A 17,595-nucleotide genomic window follows, 5' to 3' on the forward strand; every position below is an offset into this window, starting at 1 on the left:
AGGTTCTGCAGTTTCTGTCCTGTAAGGAAGGGTAAGAGTTGCTCCAGTGTTAGCACAATCAGTAACCACAGCCCCTTCTAGCCTTTGAAAGCCATCATGTCCTGTTGGGCATGCAAGCAGGATAGCAAAAGCAGACAAAAAGTTTGCTCCTGCACATCTGGGAGGTGATCGTACTCAGAGCTGCTGGCTGCAGCCCACGGGCACATGTGTGCATCATGAAGGAGGATTAAGAGATTTTACAGGCAAGATGAAAATCTGTGGTCACCTGCGCTGCATTTTGCCTCACCTCAGGCACCTACAGCGGTACTGACAGTTCTAGTTTTCCCCACTCATGCCAGGTTCTCTGATCTGGATATGCTGGTACCACTGGCATAATTGTGAATCACTGCTTTTCTGACATTGTATGAGAGGAGAATCCCCATGTCCTAGAAAGAGAGTCAAAGCTTTTCATAATCACAATGTCAGTTTGCAGTCACCATATGCTTTTCTTCACCACAGCCCTACCAGTTGCACAGAAATTCCTCTCATACAAGTTCTGCTCTAGGTTGGCCCAAAGACTCCAAATTTTAAAGCAGTTTCCCAACAAGAATGACAATTTGCTTAGTGAGATGCACATGGACCAGCATTTCTTCCACAGAAGTTTGTCTATCCATGAAATAGGGCTCTACCTCTGGAATAAGAATCAGAGATTTGCCAGGGCTGAAACTATTACCTAAACCATGTACCAGCTTGGATGGTGCAGCTGCAACAGTCCAACTCCTTATTTTTATTCACAGCTGCTCTTGTAATTTTTACCCTGGGGTCTCAAGGCAAATGTAGAAAAAGTAAGCAACTGTGGACAAAGATACACAAAATATAGATAATAGGTAGTAGATAATAAAAGGAACAACACATTTTAGTGGGAAAACAAATATTGAAAAGTGATGACAGGCAATTTTACAGTCCCTGTGACAAAGAAGGAACTCCTGTCATGCATATGGAGTCTTAGCACCCCTCTGAGTTATTTGCTTTTTGTTCTCAGAGGGAAGAGTTACTCATCTCTTCCTGCAGTATCTCTTTGCCAAGTGTCTCAGTACTGAGCTGGCCAGCATTACTGCCTAGCTGCTCATCTGATATGTTAGCTCAAGAGAAAGTGGTCACAGAGAGCAGAATTGGCAGGTAAAATAAGTACCTTTGAAGCTCAGGAGGCTGACTGAAGAGCCATGAACCTCTCATTTCAAGTTTGATAGCCCAAGGCACTAGCCAGATATTGTATCCACTACAAAATTTTGCAGTGGAGTTGATGGATTTGGTTTTGGTTTTTAAGGGAAACCATCACTGCCCTTACAGGTTCTTTCGTTGTCCTTCTCAGAATAAAAGCTGACATCTGCATGATCCATTGAGGGTTTTCTCTGCAGAGCTTGTCTTGCAGAACATGGTCTGAGACATGCTGCCACCCGATGCCACCACTCAACAAACCCTCTCTGTTCATGCTGTCTGTGTGACACCATTGCTGCAGACACAGACCTCTACAGCTGAGAAATTCACAGTGACTGGATCTATTTTGACTATCCCTTAGTGTGCTGCAAACCTAATTTCTAACCACCATATGAATGAAAGTAAAGCAAAAGAATGATCCAGAATATCTAATATTTTCACTGGTGCAAGTGAAAACTGTATCTTGTAACACATGAATGTCTTAGTTCAATTAGCCATACCAACTTAGAAGACAACTGACAAGGACAATCCCTTAAAAGCAAAAGAGATTACCTCTTTCTCTCCTGGGTAATGACTAGGAGATAAACCTGAAGTTTAACCCTCAAGCTATTAAAAGCCTGCTCTACTACCTGCTGCATGTAACACCTGCTCTGACTAGAAGCAGAGGATTCATGTTCTGAATCTCCCACACACCTTGCAATACAGCACTGCTGGTTACAGGTACATTTGCCACCTGAGGAGTGTAATGCTGCTGGAGTGCTGCGAGGGCTGGTGACAGCAGCACGTTCAAAGCATTTCAAGAACTACACCCTCTGAAAACACATGCCTGTGATGAGACAGGACTTGCCAGCTGCTGCTCCCATCAAAGACATTCAACTTACCAAAATCAACTAAAATGAAGAAAGACAGGTTGTTAGGGACAGCTAATTACACACTGGGTTTTTTTTTTTTCTAATTTAGGCTTTCACAGGTGATGTAGTCTTCCTCCTCTCCATTATCAAATGAAACGTGAGACCATATCAAGGCCACCATCCAACTGCTGTTCTCTCCGATTACTCCATTACATAGACACTCATTCATCACAAAATAGCTCCTATTTGACCATCACAGGGGACCTGCCACACAGAGCTTAGGTTTGCTCCTCACTGCCTAGTTCAGTGCCATTGCTCGCAACTTACATCTCCTTCAGTCAGTGCATGTGAGCTGTCAAGAACATCTTCAGGCTCCACGGGAAATCATGCCACTGTCCTCTTTGGTCCTGCATGGCCATCTTCTGTTCTTCCAAGAGACCTGCTCCTCAGGGATGACAGTGACACATGGCCTTGGTGCAGATGGTAGAGCCACTACACTGACATGCTGCCAGATACCTTGGTGCTTCATTTGCTAATCTAACTTTTTGTTTTGTCTCCAACAGGGGGAAATGTCAGGCACTCTTGATGCAGTCCTTTCTTTTGTTCTCATTTCTTGGCATACAGTTCTTTTGGAACTATTTCAGGGTTAATGGACATTGGTCTAGGGCATTTACGAGATGCTGGCAGGAATGTTTTTGTTCTTTTTTCTTTGACTCATGATTTTGGTGAAGTATCATCATAAGAATAGAGAATTACTGTTGAATCTGTGAAAGCTCTTGTTTTGTGTAGCCAGGTCTTTCCTTCTAGTACTGATTTTCTGTTAATCCTTTCGATAACCTGTATTTACAAATTGGCATCTTGCCTTTAAATTGATATAATGAAAGGCACCATTGATCATCACCCTTTAATTTCCTAGAATACTTTGGTAGGCTATAAGGCATTTATGAGATGTTGCTTTCTTTTTACTCTGTGTATTATGCAGAAATTCATCTGAATGTGATATTTCAGTTGATGTACTCTGTCAAAAATATTTCTCATTAAGAAGCTGAAAATGTAGACCAAGCACACACTGGAATCCTAGAATACAAGGTTTCTCTGTATATTGACTGTAGTATTTAGGGCAGGCTTCAGCCTGCATCAGACAGGACTTCAAAAGTCCTATCCATTCTCTTCTCTGGAATTTTGTATTGTACTGCTATAACATTTCAAACTCAGTATGGAAAATACTCTCCCAGTCACACACTTCTCTATCACACTGTTTTAAAAATTAAGTTTCAACAGACTACTAAATATCCACTTGGTTTTTGCCACATCAAGGCCATTCCTGATTTAACAGGGAAAAGAACCTTACCTGTTCCAATTTCAGCTGACTACTCCTCACTTTCATCTGGGGTTAAGCGACTAACACAGGCATCACAAATTCACCTCTCCCAGGGCACTTAACTTGCATGGGTGTGCAATGTGCAGGCAATCTTTTCATCAGCAGGATATCACATGTATCACATGCTTTCCAAGAGCCAGCTCTGCATACAGCAGAGCACACCCTTATGCTTCTACAACATGATGTATTATAGATAGTCCTTCAGAATATGCTGTCTGAACCAATGTAAATGCTATCTTTGTCTCACATTAAGCTGCAAAGATGTCCCTTGATTATTGCCAGTCCTAGACCTTGAGCAGTTGAGTCCAATTGTGAGGCATATCTGCCCACAGTGGGCAGGTTGGAGTAGATGATTTCTAAGGTCTCTTCCAAGCTGACTCATTCTATGATTCTGTGTTCTCCTAGAATAACAGACAGCCTCTTGATGCCTCTTGTGGGTCACATTTATTAACTTCTTATGCTATAAAAGTAATGTGAGGCACACTTGAGAGCTCATATGAGGAGGGCCTCCACTTCTGGGTACCTATATCACAGTATCACAGTATCAACAAGGTTGGAAGAGACCTCATAGATCATCAAGTCCAACCCTTTACCACAGAGCTCAAGGCTAGACCATGGCACCAAGTGCCACGTCCAATCCTGCCTTGAACAGCTCCAGGGATGGCGACTCCACCACCTCCCCGGGCAGCCCATTCCAGTGTCCAATGACTCTCTCAGTGAAGAACTTTCTCCTCACCTCAAGCCTAAATTTCCCCTGGCGCAGCCTGAGGCTGTGTCCTCTTGTTCTGGTGCTGGCCACCTGAGAGAAGAGAGCAACCTCCTCCTGGCCACAACCACCCCTCAGGTAGTTGTAGACAGCAATAAGGTCACCCCTGAGCCTCCTCTTCTCCAGGCTAACCAATCCCAGCTCCCTCAGCCTCTCCTCGTAGGGCTGTGCTCAAGGCCTCTCTCCAGCCTTGTCGTCCTTCTCTGGACACGCTCAAGCATCTCAATGTCCCTCCTAAACTGGGGAGCCCAGAACTGAACACAGTTCACAACAACCTATCACAACATTTCTTATACTCACAGCAATCTCCATTCTCAGCTCACAGTCCCTCAGCTCACCAGTGTGCATGAGAAGACACGGTGTCCTCAAATCTCTAACTCAGCTCTGCTTCACCAGTACACAAGACTGGAGTCATTTAGCTCCATTCTGGGGCTCAGCAAGAGAAAGGATTTGCAGCAAGTATCTCCTTGCCTCCGGAGCTAGTGAATCCAACAGACAGGCCAACTTGACACAGAAACAGTAGTACATCAGTTAGACAGGCCCACAAAGGTGACAAAATGAAAAGATGTGAGATGGGTGGGGCTGAGGGAAGTGAGAGAAAAGGGGGTAAAAAGGCTGGTTGCTGGAAAGGAGGTGAAAAGTGAAAGGAGAAAAAAACCAAAAGACTGAGTAACAAAGAAATGGCTGTAGTCAAAAAGAAAGCATATGAAGAAAGTAACTATAGAGAAGAGATTTAAAAATCAGAAGGAAGAGGTCAGCTCCAAAGGAATAGGGCTGTAGTAAATATGTCTCATCAGAAACAGCAACCAGTTAGCAGACTGAAAGAAGAAGACAAACAAACAAACAACAAACCAGACAAAGACATGCAAAGAAAAGTCATGTTAAGATGTAACCACTTGACTGAAGAAGAGTGTGCACCAAAGGAAAGAGAAACTGTATTTATTCAAATGGTGGCTACTTTCCCTCAATTTATGTACATCTATTCCAAACCTAACTCTTGCTCTTGCTCACCACTGGTAAAGGATGCAGCCAGAGTTATGAGAAAATACAGCACTAACAAAAGAAACAGATTTCTTTCAGGTGTCAGTGCGCACCTAGAGAATATCTGCTTACCAAAACTAGCAGAGTAGACATCAATAAATCATCATAACTTACTCCCACAAAGACTGGTACCTCTCAGAACTAATCTGTGTATACAGAGCAAGCATTTCTTGACATTAATTTTACAGCTGTATGTGCCTGATGAGAAGTCTTCTTTCAGTCCTGATATGCCTAGACTGACAAACTCATAAACTTGTATGAATTTAGTCCCTTCCACACAGCCTTTGCCCTCATCTTAGAAAGCACTATGAAAGTAGACCAGTGCTTTTAAAAGTAGGAGCCTGGCTTTTCTGAGAAGCCTCCAGTCTCCTCTGAACAATATGCAAAGCAAACTCAGGGAGGGAACATGAGAAAAAAGAGAAGTCTTCTTTCCTCCTCCTTCTTTTCTTGCCTAAGACTCACCAAAACAAGAGTCTAGTATTGAATATTCAGCACTGAACACTAACTGCTCAATAGACAGTCTGTTTGCAGAGCTCAAAGTGGAAATGACCCAGCAAGGAGGAGAGGTGAACACACTGCTCCATCCATGTGATTAAACTGCTCTGTAAATGCAGTCCTCCCCAGTTTTCCCCCACCTCGTGTACAATGGAAGCCATTTGCTACCCCTACCACAACTCCTTTAAAGAAAACTGTTTGCATTAGAGGGGCCTCTGCACCAGCATTGTCCCCATGACTCTCTGCTCAGGACAGGAATGTGAGATCCAACACTGGGAAACCTGCACTAGCCACTCAATCTGACCAGCAGGATCTGTTATTGCCATCACTTGGGAGGAAGCAAGGAAGAACAGGGAGCAGTTTTCAGAGGAGCAGAGCACCCTGCTGGGTGTCTCAGCTCTCAGCTTGCAACAAACACAGAGTGAATCTCGGCCAGCAGCTGCCTTCTTCTGCCACGGACCTCAGAGGTCTCTAAACACTCCTTCTCTGAGTTGGTGCATTAAAGTGTCACACAGGGAGCATCCAGGAGGCCCAGCTGGGCTGTGGGCTGGTGTGCAAACACAACACAACCCTTAGCAAATGTGTCACTTGCACACAGCCCCTCATGTGGCAAACTTCCCACGATAACTAAAATATATCTCATGCTACCCTCGACCACAAGGGCCCAGAAGAAGCAGCCTTTTACAGACACAAGGTGCGTGTTGCAGAACTGTTGTTCTCAGCTGTGAAGTCCTCATCTGGCTCTCGTGCCATGTCTGTCTCACACACAGTATGAGTACAGCTCCTTTTCTCCTGACACTGGGCTATTAAGCATGTTAGCCAGCAAATCTCTCACCTGCTTGGCCAGACCTGACACACAGAGACCTGGAGCTGAAGGGCTGTGCTGAGGGGCTGGTGAGACTCAGGAAAGAAGCCCATTCCCTGCTGCCACCACATAAGCCCATGCACCCAGGGAACACCCGTTGCAACAGAAGGCATCTTGTCACAGGAGTGCATGCTGCTGCTGCTGCACCCTGACACACGGCACTTCTGGAGCAGGACTCTGCTTCCACATTTGCTTACACTGTCTTTTTAGTGTCTATCAGGTGACTGTCACTTCAAGAGTTAGCCAGGAATTTTTGTTTCCCACTGTTACTTAAAACATGTAGACAGCCAGAAAGGCTGTCAGACTTTCATCTGAGCACTGGAGACAGGAACAACCAAGACCAGGGTACCCACAAGCTATGCTGCAAAAGCCAAGAGCGCTAAATACTCATTTGCTGAACTAGGACATCCTGCCACATGCTCATGGTTAAACTGAATGTCACATGAGGTGGGAACCCCACAAGACAGGCTGCTGAGGATTTTTTTTCCTCTTTGAGGGTTAAGATTTGGTCTAACTTCTACAACCATCCATGAGTGTTAATCAACAAATGGCCTGCCCTGCTTGTCCCGTGAAACACGGTCTTTTGGTTTTGGTCTTTCGCAGCAGGTAGCACTTTCGTTATAGGGTGATAGAAAATGTTGTGGGTTTTATAAAGGATGTCCTGTGAGGCCTTCTGAATTAGGTATGCATTGCTGGCACCATGATACAGGAGTATCCCAGTACTAGGTGACTGCTTGAGATCCCATTTGTGACCTGGTCTCTCCCTGGATACTGCCCTTCCTCATCTGCAGCTGAAGGAAGAAGTTGTAGCACTTCCAAAATAGTTTAGCAATTGATAGGATTCTATGAGGCAAGGGGGAAAAAAAGAAGTTAACCCACCTATCATTGCATATAGTCCTATCTGCATTTACCCCTACATGTGGCTTTTCTCACCACTTGAAGTTTTCCTTGCCATTGCATTTTTGGTGTTTTATTGTTTGACAAGTTTAGCACAAGCAAGACCTGAATTTACAGATCTACACAGGAACAGAAAACTCAAGCTTATTTTGTTGACTTCGAGGTCTCATTTGCAAAGCTGTGTCTGCTTGTCAGACATTTTTCACATGAGTTCTGCCCAACTTAACTCTTGCTTTAAGTAGCCAAACAAGTGCAAATGGCGACATTAAAGAAAGCAAGATAGGCTGATAGCGTTGTTCTAAGGAGTGAAAGCTGAAAAAGGGAAGGAGAAGGTGAGCAACAAGTAGTTTATTTCTAGCGACGGTATTCTTAACAAACAAAACCAAAAGCCCCACAGACCAGTAATTGCTAACACTCCAAACTTGTTGTCCTTACTTCTAGGCAAAACTATTTTTTTTCTAGTTATAATTTCAGCGAGCAAATCAAAACCCCTAGAGGAGACGATTTTGTGTGTCCTAAGTGTGTGAGCCTAAGCCATGGGGTTCTTGAGCACTCAGAGATCCAGCAGGAAGTTTGTCAGACTGATGACCACAGCAACGGACTACAACAAGCCAAGAAAATCAGTGAAATCTCAGTATATATTCCCAGCCTGCTGTTCTAAAACTAATACCTCCAATTGCCAAGGTTTTAAGTTTTAGGGAATTATTCATTCAGAGAATGTTCCAGGTATCTAAAACGCTTTGTTTACCATAATATTTGGAATCCTGCTCAGGATAAGACACTAATTAATTGTGAATTAGCTGTGAATCAGCCCCTTGGTTTTTGTAACAAATTTCCTCTCGGAGAAATTAAATTCACTTACCAATAAAAGAAAACAAAAAGTGCTTAACTGTAGCCGAAGTGAAGGAAATGAGACAGCGCTGAGCTCCGCATTTCAGTCTTGAGGCAATTTAAGCTGCAAATGAACTTTTTTTCTTCCTTACTGGGTGCAGTGAGAGACAAGGCTCTATTTAACCCTCTTCCCTTTTCCTGATTTCAGATTTATCAAAAAGGGAATAATGGTCAAAAGTATTTAATACAACTCTTATATATCGGGAATGAAACTGCAGTTCTTGCTGCAAACCAGAAAGACTGCTGTTAACCTGAAGCACAGTGTCTAACACTGGGCACTATTTTGTATTTAATAAACTACTCTCACCACAAATCTCCTGAGAGAAAATAAATGTAAATGAAGACAGGCCAGGACTGCTAGTTACGCATGCAAAATAGCTGCAATTAAGTTATTACACATTCCCAGCCACTGGGAAGGATCATTACAAGCTACCCCTAGGCACCTGCCCTCTCTGAGGCACACACGTGGGCTTCAACAGGTGAAGCCGACACCACAGGATCAGGACCCATCTTCAACAGCAAATTGTATCACAGTGTTATATACTCACAGAAGGTCTCTGATACGTATGTACTATTCTACAGGACCTAAAATACATGTATGAAGGTTTTTAGCACAGACATATTAAAAAAAAAACAACTCTGCTGACCTCCATGGACTCAGTCATCACCATGTACCCTTCCTTCCTGGGCTTGTTATCTATAGGATCGTCCAGCCATCAAACATCCTTTATGCCAACTGTCTTCCTAACTAGAATGTTAGTAATCAAAAACCCTCGGCTGCTGGGGTGCTGGGCTCCAGCAGGGTTGGGCTGTCCAGGGTATTAATTTTCAGACACAATAACACAAACAGAAAATCCAGCACAGATGCAGGGAAACAGGCAAGTGGGTGAACTCAGGAAATTCACAAACCTCAGTGCTCATGGAATTGTGAGCTAATTGTTTGGACTGCAATGTCACATCAAGTAGACCCAAAGGACTGACCTTATATTTGTGTTAGTTACATGGCAGCCCACTGCTGCTCTTAAGAAATGGTTATGCTCCACCGAGCCCTGGCTATATTTAAGGCCACCTCTTCAAAAGTCTTCATCTGAAGAGGCAATAATGTTTCACCACTGCATGGATTTCAGTGACCGCATGATATTGTCTGTTTGTTGTGATCAAATTCTCCATATAGAAACTGTATCCTGAGAGATGCACATCCTTATGGCTGTCCTAACTTGCAAACCACTTGCAAATTAAGGTAGAGAAGTACAAAGGTGTTTACATTTGGAGATGCTGCAGATTTTGCAGCTATGCTAGCCTTCTTCCTTGTCTGCATGCTCTCTGAACCAGGGATTGAAAACCAGCCTCATTTTCTCAAAGCAAACAATGATCCTCATGGAACCAGTGTACTGTACTGCTGTGTATCTGTGGGACAGCTCTAACAGCATCACAAATATCAGCACAAAATGCTTTCTTCTAAGTGTGAGAAGATCTGCTTGATCGATATTTACTATAGTAAAGGTACAGCTGCAACAGACTGACTGAGGCTACAAGGTCTCTTTACAGGCTTACAGAAACAACAAAACTTCTATCTGTCTAAATCCAGAGTTCCTTCTTTAATGAGAGTTTTACCCAAATACAGCCTTGAGGATTGCAAACTCTAAACTGTAACTAAAATATATGAAATATTTTTGTGGATATTCTTACACCAAAGTTTGTTTTGTTTGGTTGGTTTGGGAAGGGATGGGGGTTTTTTTGTTTGTTTGTTTTTTTTTGGGGGGGGGGGGGGGGAGGAGAGGGGGTATTCTTTTTTCCCCACCCTCCATCCTTTTTGGGACCTTTTCTTTACTGCAGGTAAATAATATATTGTAAAGCAGCAAAAAGCATCACAATTCCCCCTCCTCAAGTATTTTAGAACTAATTTATTAACAGACAAATAGATAATAAAATACTACTTGTCTCTGAGTCATATTTAGAAGATGAACTTCTTCTAAGTTCAAGGTAAGTTTAATCAATTTACAATCCCCCCCCCAAAAAAAATCCCTACAGATTTTGCAAAGCTATTAAATCTCCCTCAGGAATGAAGACCTGATCCTGTGTTGGGACTTTCACTTGGCTTTCAGTTCTGCTGCTGCTGAAAGCAGAGGGAGTTACCAAGGATCAGAGCCTACTGCGCAAACATTGTCTGCAGGAACTCCAGAGCCAGCAGGAAAGAAAACATTTCTCTTGGCTTTGGGTTTTTTTTTTTTCAGTTGTTCCGTTTCTTTCATATGTGAAATCTCATAAGATATGAAATGACATATGACAAATAGTCAGATTCAATTATATAAAGGATCAGTGTTATTTCTTTTACATGTCCCTATCATATCAAGTTTAGGATTCAAAAGAATCATTGGATCATCTTAACTCTTAAATCTTGGAACAGTAAAGAACTTTTTTTTATTTACTGGAGCAAAAATAAATCACATTTTTGCTTGAGTATGAAAAGTACTCCAGCAAAGTAAGAAAACAAAACAAAAAACAATAAGCAAAGCAAACTGCAAAATCATCAGCAATATTGACAGCTCATTTGGAGCATGACTGAGACCTAGGATTGCACAGTTCAGCATCATACCTATCTTCTGAAATGTCACAACTACTTTCCCAAGTAGCACTCAAGTATTTATTATCACTATTGGCAATTTCATTAACTGAACCTGGGTATGAAAGCCATTAATTCTCCTCAATCAGTGCTTATATGTATGTTAGATTCTTTTAAAAACGGCAAGTCTTAGGAAAGGTCACCCACCACTGCCACAGCACAGAATATAGACCAAAATCTGGATGCCACCGCAGTGTGCTCGGTTCACACACTGGAACCTGCTTTTTGTGGTTCACACAAACTGCTTTAAGGGCCTAATTCCAGCGTTCTTGGCAATACTGAGAGGCTTTCTACTCATTTAAATGGGGTCTGAATCAGCTCCTAATGCTCAGCATCATGCTCTAAAGTTCTCATCCGCCTGGCACTTTGAAACCCGTGGAGTTTTTGCCTGGCTCCGATTCTGAAGCAACGAGGGATGTTTATCGAATCACGCAGAAAAGTTGCACTCGAAGAAAGCGTCTCTGCTTCCTTCATCCCCTGCTCCCTGAAGCGGTGCGGCAGGGAGGTCTCCTAGGGGATGGGGAGGACAGCAAACCCCCGATATATCCGTGCCGTCCTGCATCCCCCGAGAGCCCACTGGGGGATCCTGCTTAGAGAGGCCCCGTGGAGGTGGCAGGGGGGTGCCGGGAATCGGGGCGCTCCCACCCCGCGGGGTGCCAACCTGCGGTATCGCCGGGCGCTATATCCCTCCCCGGGGGTACCCCACCACCGACAGCGCCTCGCACTCACCGTGCCGGTGTCACTAGGGGGGGCTGCGGCTGTGGGAACGGGTTATCTCTTGCAAAGTCTCCCACCCCTCCCTAGCCGCCCTCCAAGACTCCCCGGTGCTGCCCCTGAGAACATCGCCCTCCCTAGGGCCTCGGTGGGCTCTGCTGGGATGGAGACGGAGTCCCAGTGCAGCAGTTCCCGGCTGCCGGCAGGCTGTGGGCACGGAGATGTCAGGGATTGTGAGGCGAGAGCCGGGGTGAACACAGGGTAAGCGCCGGCGGGCGCGCTCCTGCGAGCCCCCAGAATGAGGCACGGTGCCTTTGGACGACCATTTCGAGGCGGAAGGACGAGACGCTGTGGTGACTGCGGCTCTGGGCCCGGCTCGGGACAGTTCAGGAAGGATGGAGTTAATGGCAGCGGCAAAACGGTGCGAGGAAAGATGCCGCAAACCTCCAAAGAAGGTCGTGTGCCCCTGCGCACCTTCCCGATTGCGGGACGGGAGACCCCCGAGAGCGGCTTCCCGGTGCTCCCGTTAGACTGCTCCGTGGCCAGGCCGGGCCGTCGGGGCCTGCCGCTGTCGGTGTCCTGCCAGTGCTGTTTGTCAACCTGACCCTTGGGCCTTGTGGTAAGGGGGGGTTTCAGGCCCCTAGACGGCTAGAAATCGATTTAGGTTTGGTGACGGTCCCTGTGGGTCACTGCCCACGTTGGAGGAATATGGGCTGAAATCGGTGGAAGTTCACAGCACTGCTGGGCGAAAGAACCTAACTGCTCCCTTGTCTTAAAATTAGATCAGTAGGTGATTCCCTTCCCCTCCCTGCCGCTATTTTAGAGAAAAAAAATGGTAAGGAGACATGAAAACATGACTCTATTTTTTTTCCCAATGAAGCCATATTTCTCCACAATGCAGAAGGATCTTTACATAACAACTAAAACTCAGGAGAAAAGCTAATTGGATTAAGTCCTCTGAAAGGGAGGTTAAGGTGTCTGAATGAAACAACTGCAAAGCTCCACTTTTCTTGCCATCTGTTTAGCAAGACTAAAGTGTTTCCTGATTAATATTATCTTAATCATGCTGCCATTTATTATAACTATACTGAATTTAAGGAACGAATAGTATGGAGGTTCACCTCGAGGACGGACACTTTTGAAGGCAGGGATAGAAAACGCTGAGTTTCTTTGACTTGCTTTGGTTTTGTTTTGTTTTTCTCTCCCCAAACACCCATTAGTCTCGACAACGAGAAGTTCCCAGCGGTGCCCTTAACTCCATCTCGGCAGTGCCACCGGACACAAGTGCAACTTTCTTTTACACCCTAGTAACTCCTCCATGCTCCCTGTCCTAAACACAACGATTCCTTTCCCGACAACCACTTTCTCCCCGAAACAGCTGCCCCACATTTTTCCCCGGGGACCCAACAACAAAAATTGCCACAATCCGGCTTTTGTCGCTGGTTGCCGACGAGGAGCTCATCCTGCCTGGTGAGCCGGGAATGCGGCAGGCGCAGCCGAGCAGAGCTGGACAGTCTCCTTTTCCCTTCTTTCTTTTTTATTTTTCTTTCTATCACTTGTCGTTTTGGATGTGCTTTGGGTTTTGTGGATGAGTTTTTTTGTTTGACTGGTTGGTTTTTATGCCTTTCGGACCGCGTTGGGGAAGAGGGATGGGAAAGCTCTTGGCGGGCTCGGGAGTGTGGGAAGCTAAGCGGCTCCGAGGCCAGAGCTGTCCTGTTTCACCGCCCCTTGCCTCACCCCTGTTCGCACCACCTACACCAGTATGGCACTGAGAGACCCCAAAAGAGCCGGGACGGAGCCGCGGGGCACCGAGGGGAGCTCCAGGACGCCGCCCGCTGCGGCCGTCGGGGAAGAGCAAGAGGCACCCGGTCCTGCTACGGGCTCTAGAGGCCCTGGGTATCCGCTTCCCGGCCACCGCGCCGACCATTGCGGGCGGGAGGGGCGGTCACAGCCGGCATAGTGACTGCAGCAGGTCAGCGAGGGAGCCATTCCCGGCCTGTGTCCTGCCTTGGAAACGCCTGGTCAGGGAGTGAGGAAGGACTGAGAGGAGAGGGTGTTTTCCGATGTTAATAAAATAAAGTAAAATCCCAAAGCTGTCGTGCCGGCTGCCTGCCCTGGCTGCATGCGGGCGCGCTGGGGCTGCGCTCAGGACCGAGTACGCCTGGTGGAAACAGGGCTTCGTAGGGCGGGGGGAGCACGAGCATGGTCGGTGGGAGAGCTGAAGGGACGAGGCCGTGGTTTCGAAAGGCTGCCGGGTGACAGCAGCGGAGGGAAGACCTCGGCCTGGGCCCTGCCCCCGGGGAAAGTCGGTGCCCTGCCTCCTCGCGTTCTCCGCTACCGCCCCGGGGCCCGGCCCGGAGGCAGAGGCCGTCGTCGGGTGTTAGGGCGCGGGCTGCGACCCTGGGCCGAACGGCCCCTCTGCTGCGCTCGTACTCCCTTCCCTCCCGACGGGGCTTTTCCTCGCCTGCGGTTCTCTCTGGTGGGACTGAACCCGCCCGTCTCCTGTCCGCTTTCCGGACCGGCGAAGTCATCGTTTGGGGGTGCTGAGAGAGAGACCCAGCCTGGACCTCCTCAAACTCCCTCCCCATCGCAGCGGCCCCGATTCTGCCTGCGGGACAAGAAGATCTTGGTTCTGGGATCGCCTTAGCTCACCAACTGTCTTCCCTTATAAACCTCATTTTGTTGCCCCTCTTAAATAAGGGCTCCGCTCAAACCTAAGCGAGCGCCTAAAAGTAGAAGCGGAGAGGAAAGTAGCCGCAGCCTTTGAAGGAGAAAATAAGTATTTTCTCTTTAAAGAAAAAAAAAAGCCAAACAAACAAACAAACAACTCCCCCAGCCCTCTGCTCCATCGTATCCGCAAGTACAACCCAGGAGCGGGAGCTCCCCCACCGCAGCCTGCAGCCCGCTTGCCGCACACGTCCGGGCTCATTTGCCTGCGAGGCCGGTAAGGCGGGCGCACCCTCCCCCCCCCCCCCCCCCCGACCGCCGCTGCCGCCCGCTCTGCCCCCGCCGCCACGGTCAAGTTGTAAAGTCCTCCCTGGCGTGCGAGAGGAGCCCGCTCCCTGTGGGGGGGACACCACTTACCTGTGGAGTCCATATCGGGTTCCTCCAGCAACCCGCAATGCATGCTCTTCCCATGGACGGGACGGGAGCCCCAAGGTCCCGGGGTGTGGAGAGACCCTATCTCAGAGATGCGCGGGGGAGAAGGAGCAGGGTGGCGGCGAGGGGGTGGGGAGGGAGGACAGAGGCAGATAGTTGAGGGCGGGGTGGGGGGGTTAGCGCGGGAGAGAGAGACACTCCGTAATCCAGCAGGGCAAAGCCAGACCCGTCAAAATGTTTGCGGATGTTTCATGGGAAAAAGCATCATTTTATAGAAGCCCTGATGGGAGAAATGTCATTGATAGGCCAGCCAGCCTGATGAATGGCTGCTACTCAGATGGGGATGTGGCAAGGCTCAATGTGAAGCCCATTGTGATGCTGTTTTGAATAAGAAAAGCTTTCCTCCAAAAAGGGGGGCCTTAGATCTACGCAATCCCAACACTTCGACTTCCCTCTTCTATTAGAGCATTAGAAACGTTTTTCTTATTTAAAGTTCCAGCGGCCTTTCCACTCCTCCCTTCCCTCCCCCAGCCCCCACACAAGGTCCTTGGCTCATTACAGCTCGAGATCAAAATTGGCTTAGATCTTCAAACGGGCAGTAGGTTTGGGGTTGTGCTCCTTGGGGCTGCCGGGTGTGCGTGCAGCGCCGCCGAGCTCCCCTCCTCCTCCTCCTGGTGGGCTCTGGGTTGGGATCCTTCGCGGGCACATGGTGTTGGAAGCTGCACAGCTTCCCAAATACCTTGTAAGCTTAGTTTATTGGGGAAAATAAACACATTAAAAAAAACCCCACAAGAAAAAACAACACAAAAACCAAGGGGAGATGTGCTTGGGGAGTGGAGAATGAGGGATGAAAAAGGTTCCAGTGTCTCGGGTACTTTCGTCGTAGATCAGCGGCGGGGACTCCCGTGAGTCTCCCCGTGGCCCCGGGGAGCGAGGGCATGGCCGGGTGGGGGCCGCCCCGCCACCGGCCTGACTGCTAGCGGAGAGCGGCTAGCCCGGAGAGCTTTCCGCGGGACTGGGGAAAAGCAGCGGGGTAGGAGATCCCGATGGCCAAGAGAAATGAAGAACCAAATGGGTGGGTTTTCAAACTAATATACCCTTCCAGCTTTAGCCCGAGAACGCGAGGATCCCTTTTCGGGTTAGCACTTTGAGGAGGGAGAGGGGGGCAGGACGAAGGCTGGAAAAAGTTGCTTATTCTGCATGCAGTTGTATGTGCTGGAAGTGGAAGTAAAAGTGCAAAGCTAGGGCTCTGATAAAAGTGGCTGGTTTAGGGAAGGAAAAGCTGTGATTAGAATATGAATAGAACTCCAGGAGAGGAAGAGAAAGGGGGATTATAGCTGAATTACTTTGACCATGGACAGAGCCAACGTTTCTCCCCCCCCCTCCCCTCCCTACATCCAGACTACTCCCCCTTCCCTCTCCCTTTCGGCGAGGGAAAAAAAACAAAACACCAACATCTAGAAAAGCAACCACCAACCCGACGCAGCAAAACAAGCAGTGAGGTTGCTAAAGAGGAAACCCAGCGCTTGGCAGTAGCTTCGCACCCCCAAACGGGGCGGCAGCGGGGAAGGAGGCAGCGGGAGAGACTGTGTTGCCCACCGCACACCTTAGGCCCTGCTCGACGGTGCCGGCCGGGCGGGGGACACTGGTGCGGACCTCCCGAGCCTCAGTTTTGACAAGGGGAATCAAGTGTGCCTGAAGAAGAGGACGGTAAAGATAATACTGAGGAGAGAAGAGTGCAAGAAGTGAGTCTGCGGGCCGGAGGCAGCGACGGAAAAGCACTGGAGGTCGCGGCAGGGAAGCCTGCCTGCCCGCTGCGGGACGTGCCCGGCGAAGCGAAAGCAATGAGCGGGGAGGCTGGCGCTTCTCTGCCTCAACCTACCCGTCCTACCAAAAAGCAACCACGGTCAAAGCAAGAGCTGCGCTTTCCGCCAGCAGTCACAGCTTTCCCGCTGGGGAAGCCTGATCTCTTTCCGTCCTCCACCTTCCGTGTGCTGCCGGGCTGGCTCGGCTCTCCGCGGCTCTGCACTGGAGCCCCGACGGGGCGGGCACAGTCAGCCTTGTAGCTACTGCCCGTCCTCTTAATGGTGTTCCACTCCGCTCCTGCTCCCGACGGCCTCCGCCCCAGGTCCGCTCATGCCCGCCCCGGCCTCCTCTGTCCGCGCCTCCTTGGGCCTCCTCCCCTGCGGCGGTACAGCCTGCTGTAAGCCCCGACGGGGCGGCAGGCACTCCGCGGGGCAAGATCATCTGCAACGCCAAATGTCCCTGGGGAGCCCTGGGGGGAGGCGTGTGAAGAGATTTTTGACTGTCGCTGCCAAACTTGGGTCGCCTCCTCCCCTTTTTCAGGCTATTTTTTCCTTTCCCTTTTCTCTCAGCTTTTACTGTGGCATGGTGTGAACCCTTTGGGGAGGCTGCGAAGTGAGGGGGCCTTTGGGGCCTTCCCTATTTCAGGGTAGGCATAGGCCTTGTCAGGAAGAAGCAGCCCTGCAACAACACAAGGGACATGCCAACCTTGGGCAGGGCTCGTCTCTGAAGGATTCTGGAACCTGGGCTAACTTTAAAAAACGGAAAGGGCCTGTCTGTAAGCAGGGAGGGAACCTGGTGTCTGAAGGGCTTCCAACAGTGACCAGGCCCTGCACCTGGCTTTGACCCGTGGCAGCCCCATGAGGAGGCCAAGGCGCCCAGTCTGAGGCAAATGCCATCCCATGGGCACTCATCCATGCTCCCGTGTGAGGGCAGGTTGTGACTCACATTAGGCTGTGGGCAGGAGGGCAA

General features: G+C 48.3%; 1 protein-coding gene across 1 annotated transcript in view; it reads right to left on the minus strand.

The window, feature by feature from the left end:
- The window catches only part of RFX4 (regulatory factor X4), a 98,206-nt gene extending 83,065 nt beyond the window's left edge, over positions 1 to 15,141 (minus strand). Inside the window, exon 1 of the mRNA XM_064155398.1 lies at positions 14,806 to 15,141. Coding sequence (XP_064011468.1) covers positions 14,806 to 14,848 — 43 coding nt within the window. The 5' untranslated portion in view covers positions 14,849 to 15,141. The remainder of the gene's footprint in view (positions 1 to 14,805) is intronic.
- Between the last annotated feature and the right edge of the window lie 2,454 nt (positions 15,142 to 17,595).

Source organism: Pogoniulus pusillus, chromosome 15 (genome assembly GCF_015220805.1).
Source record: "Pogoniulus pusillus isolate bPogPus1 chromosome 15, bPogPus1.pri, whole genome shotgun sequence".
NCBI lineage: Eukaryota > Metazoa > Chordata > Aves > Piciformes > Lybiidae > Pogoniulus > Pogoniulus pusillus.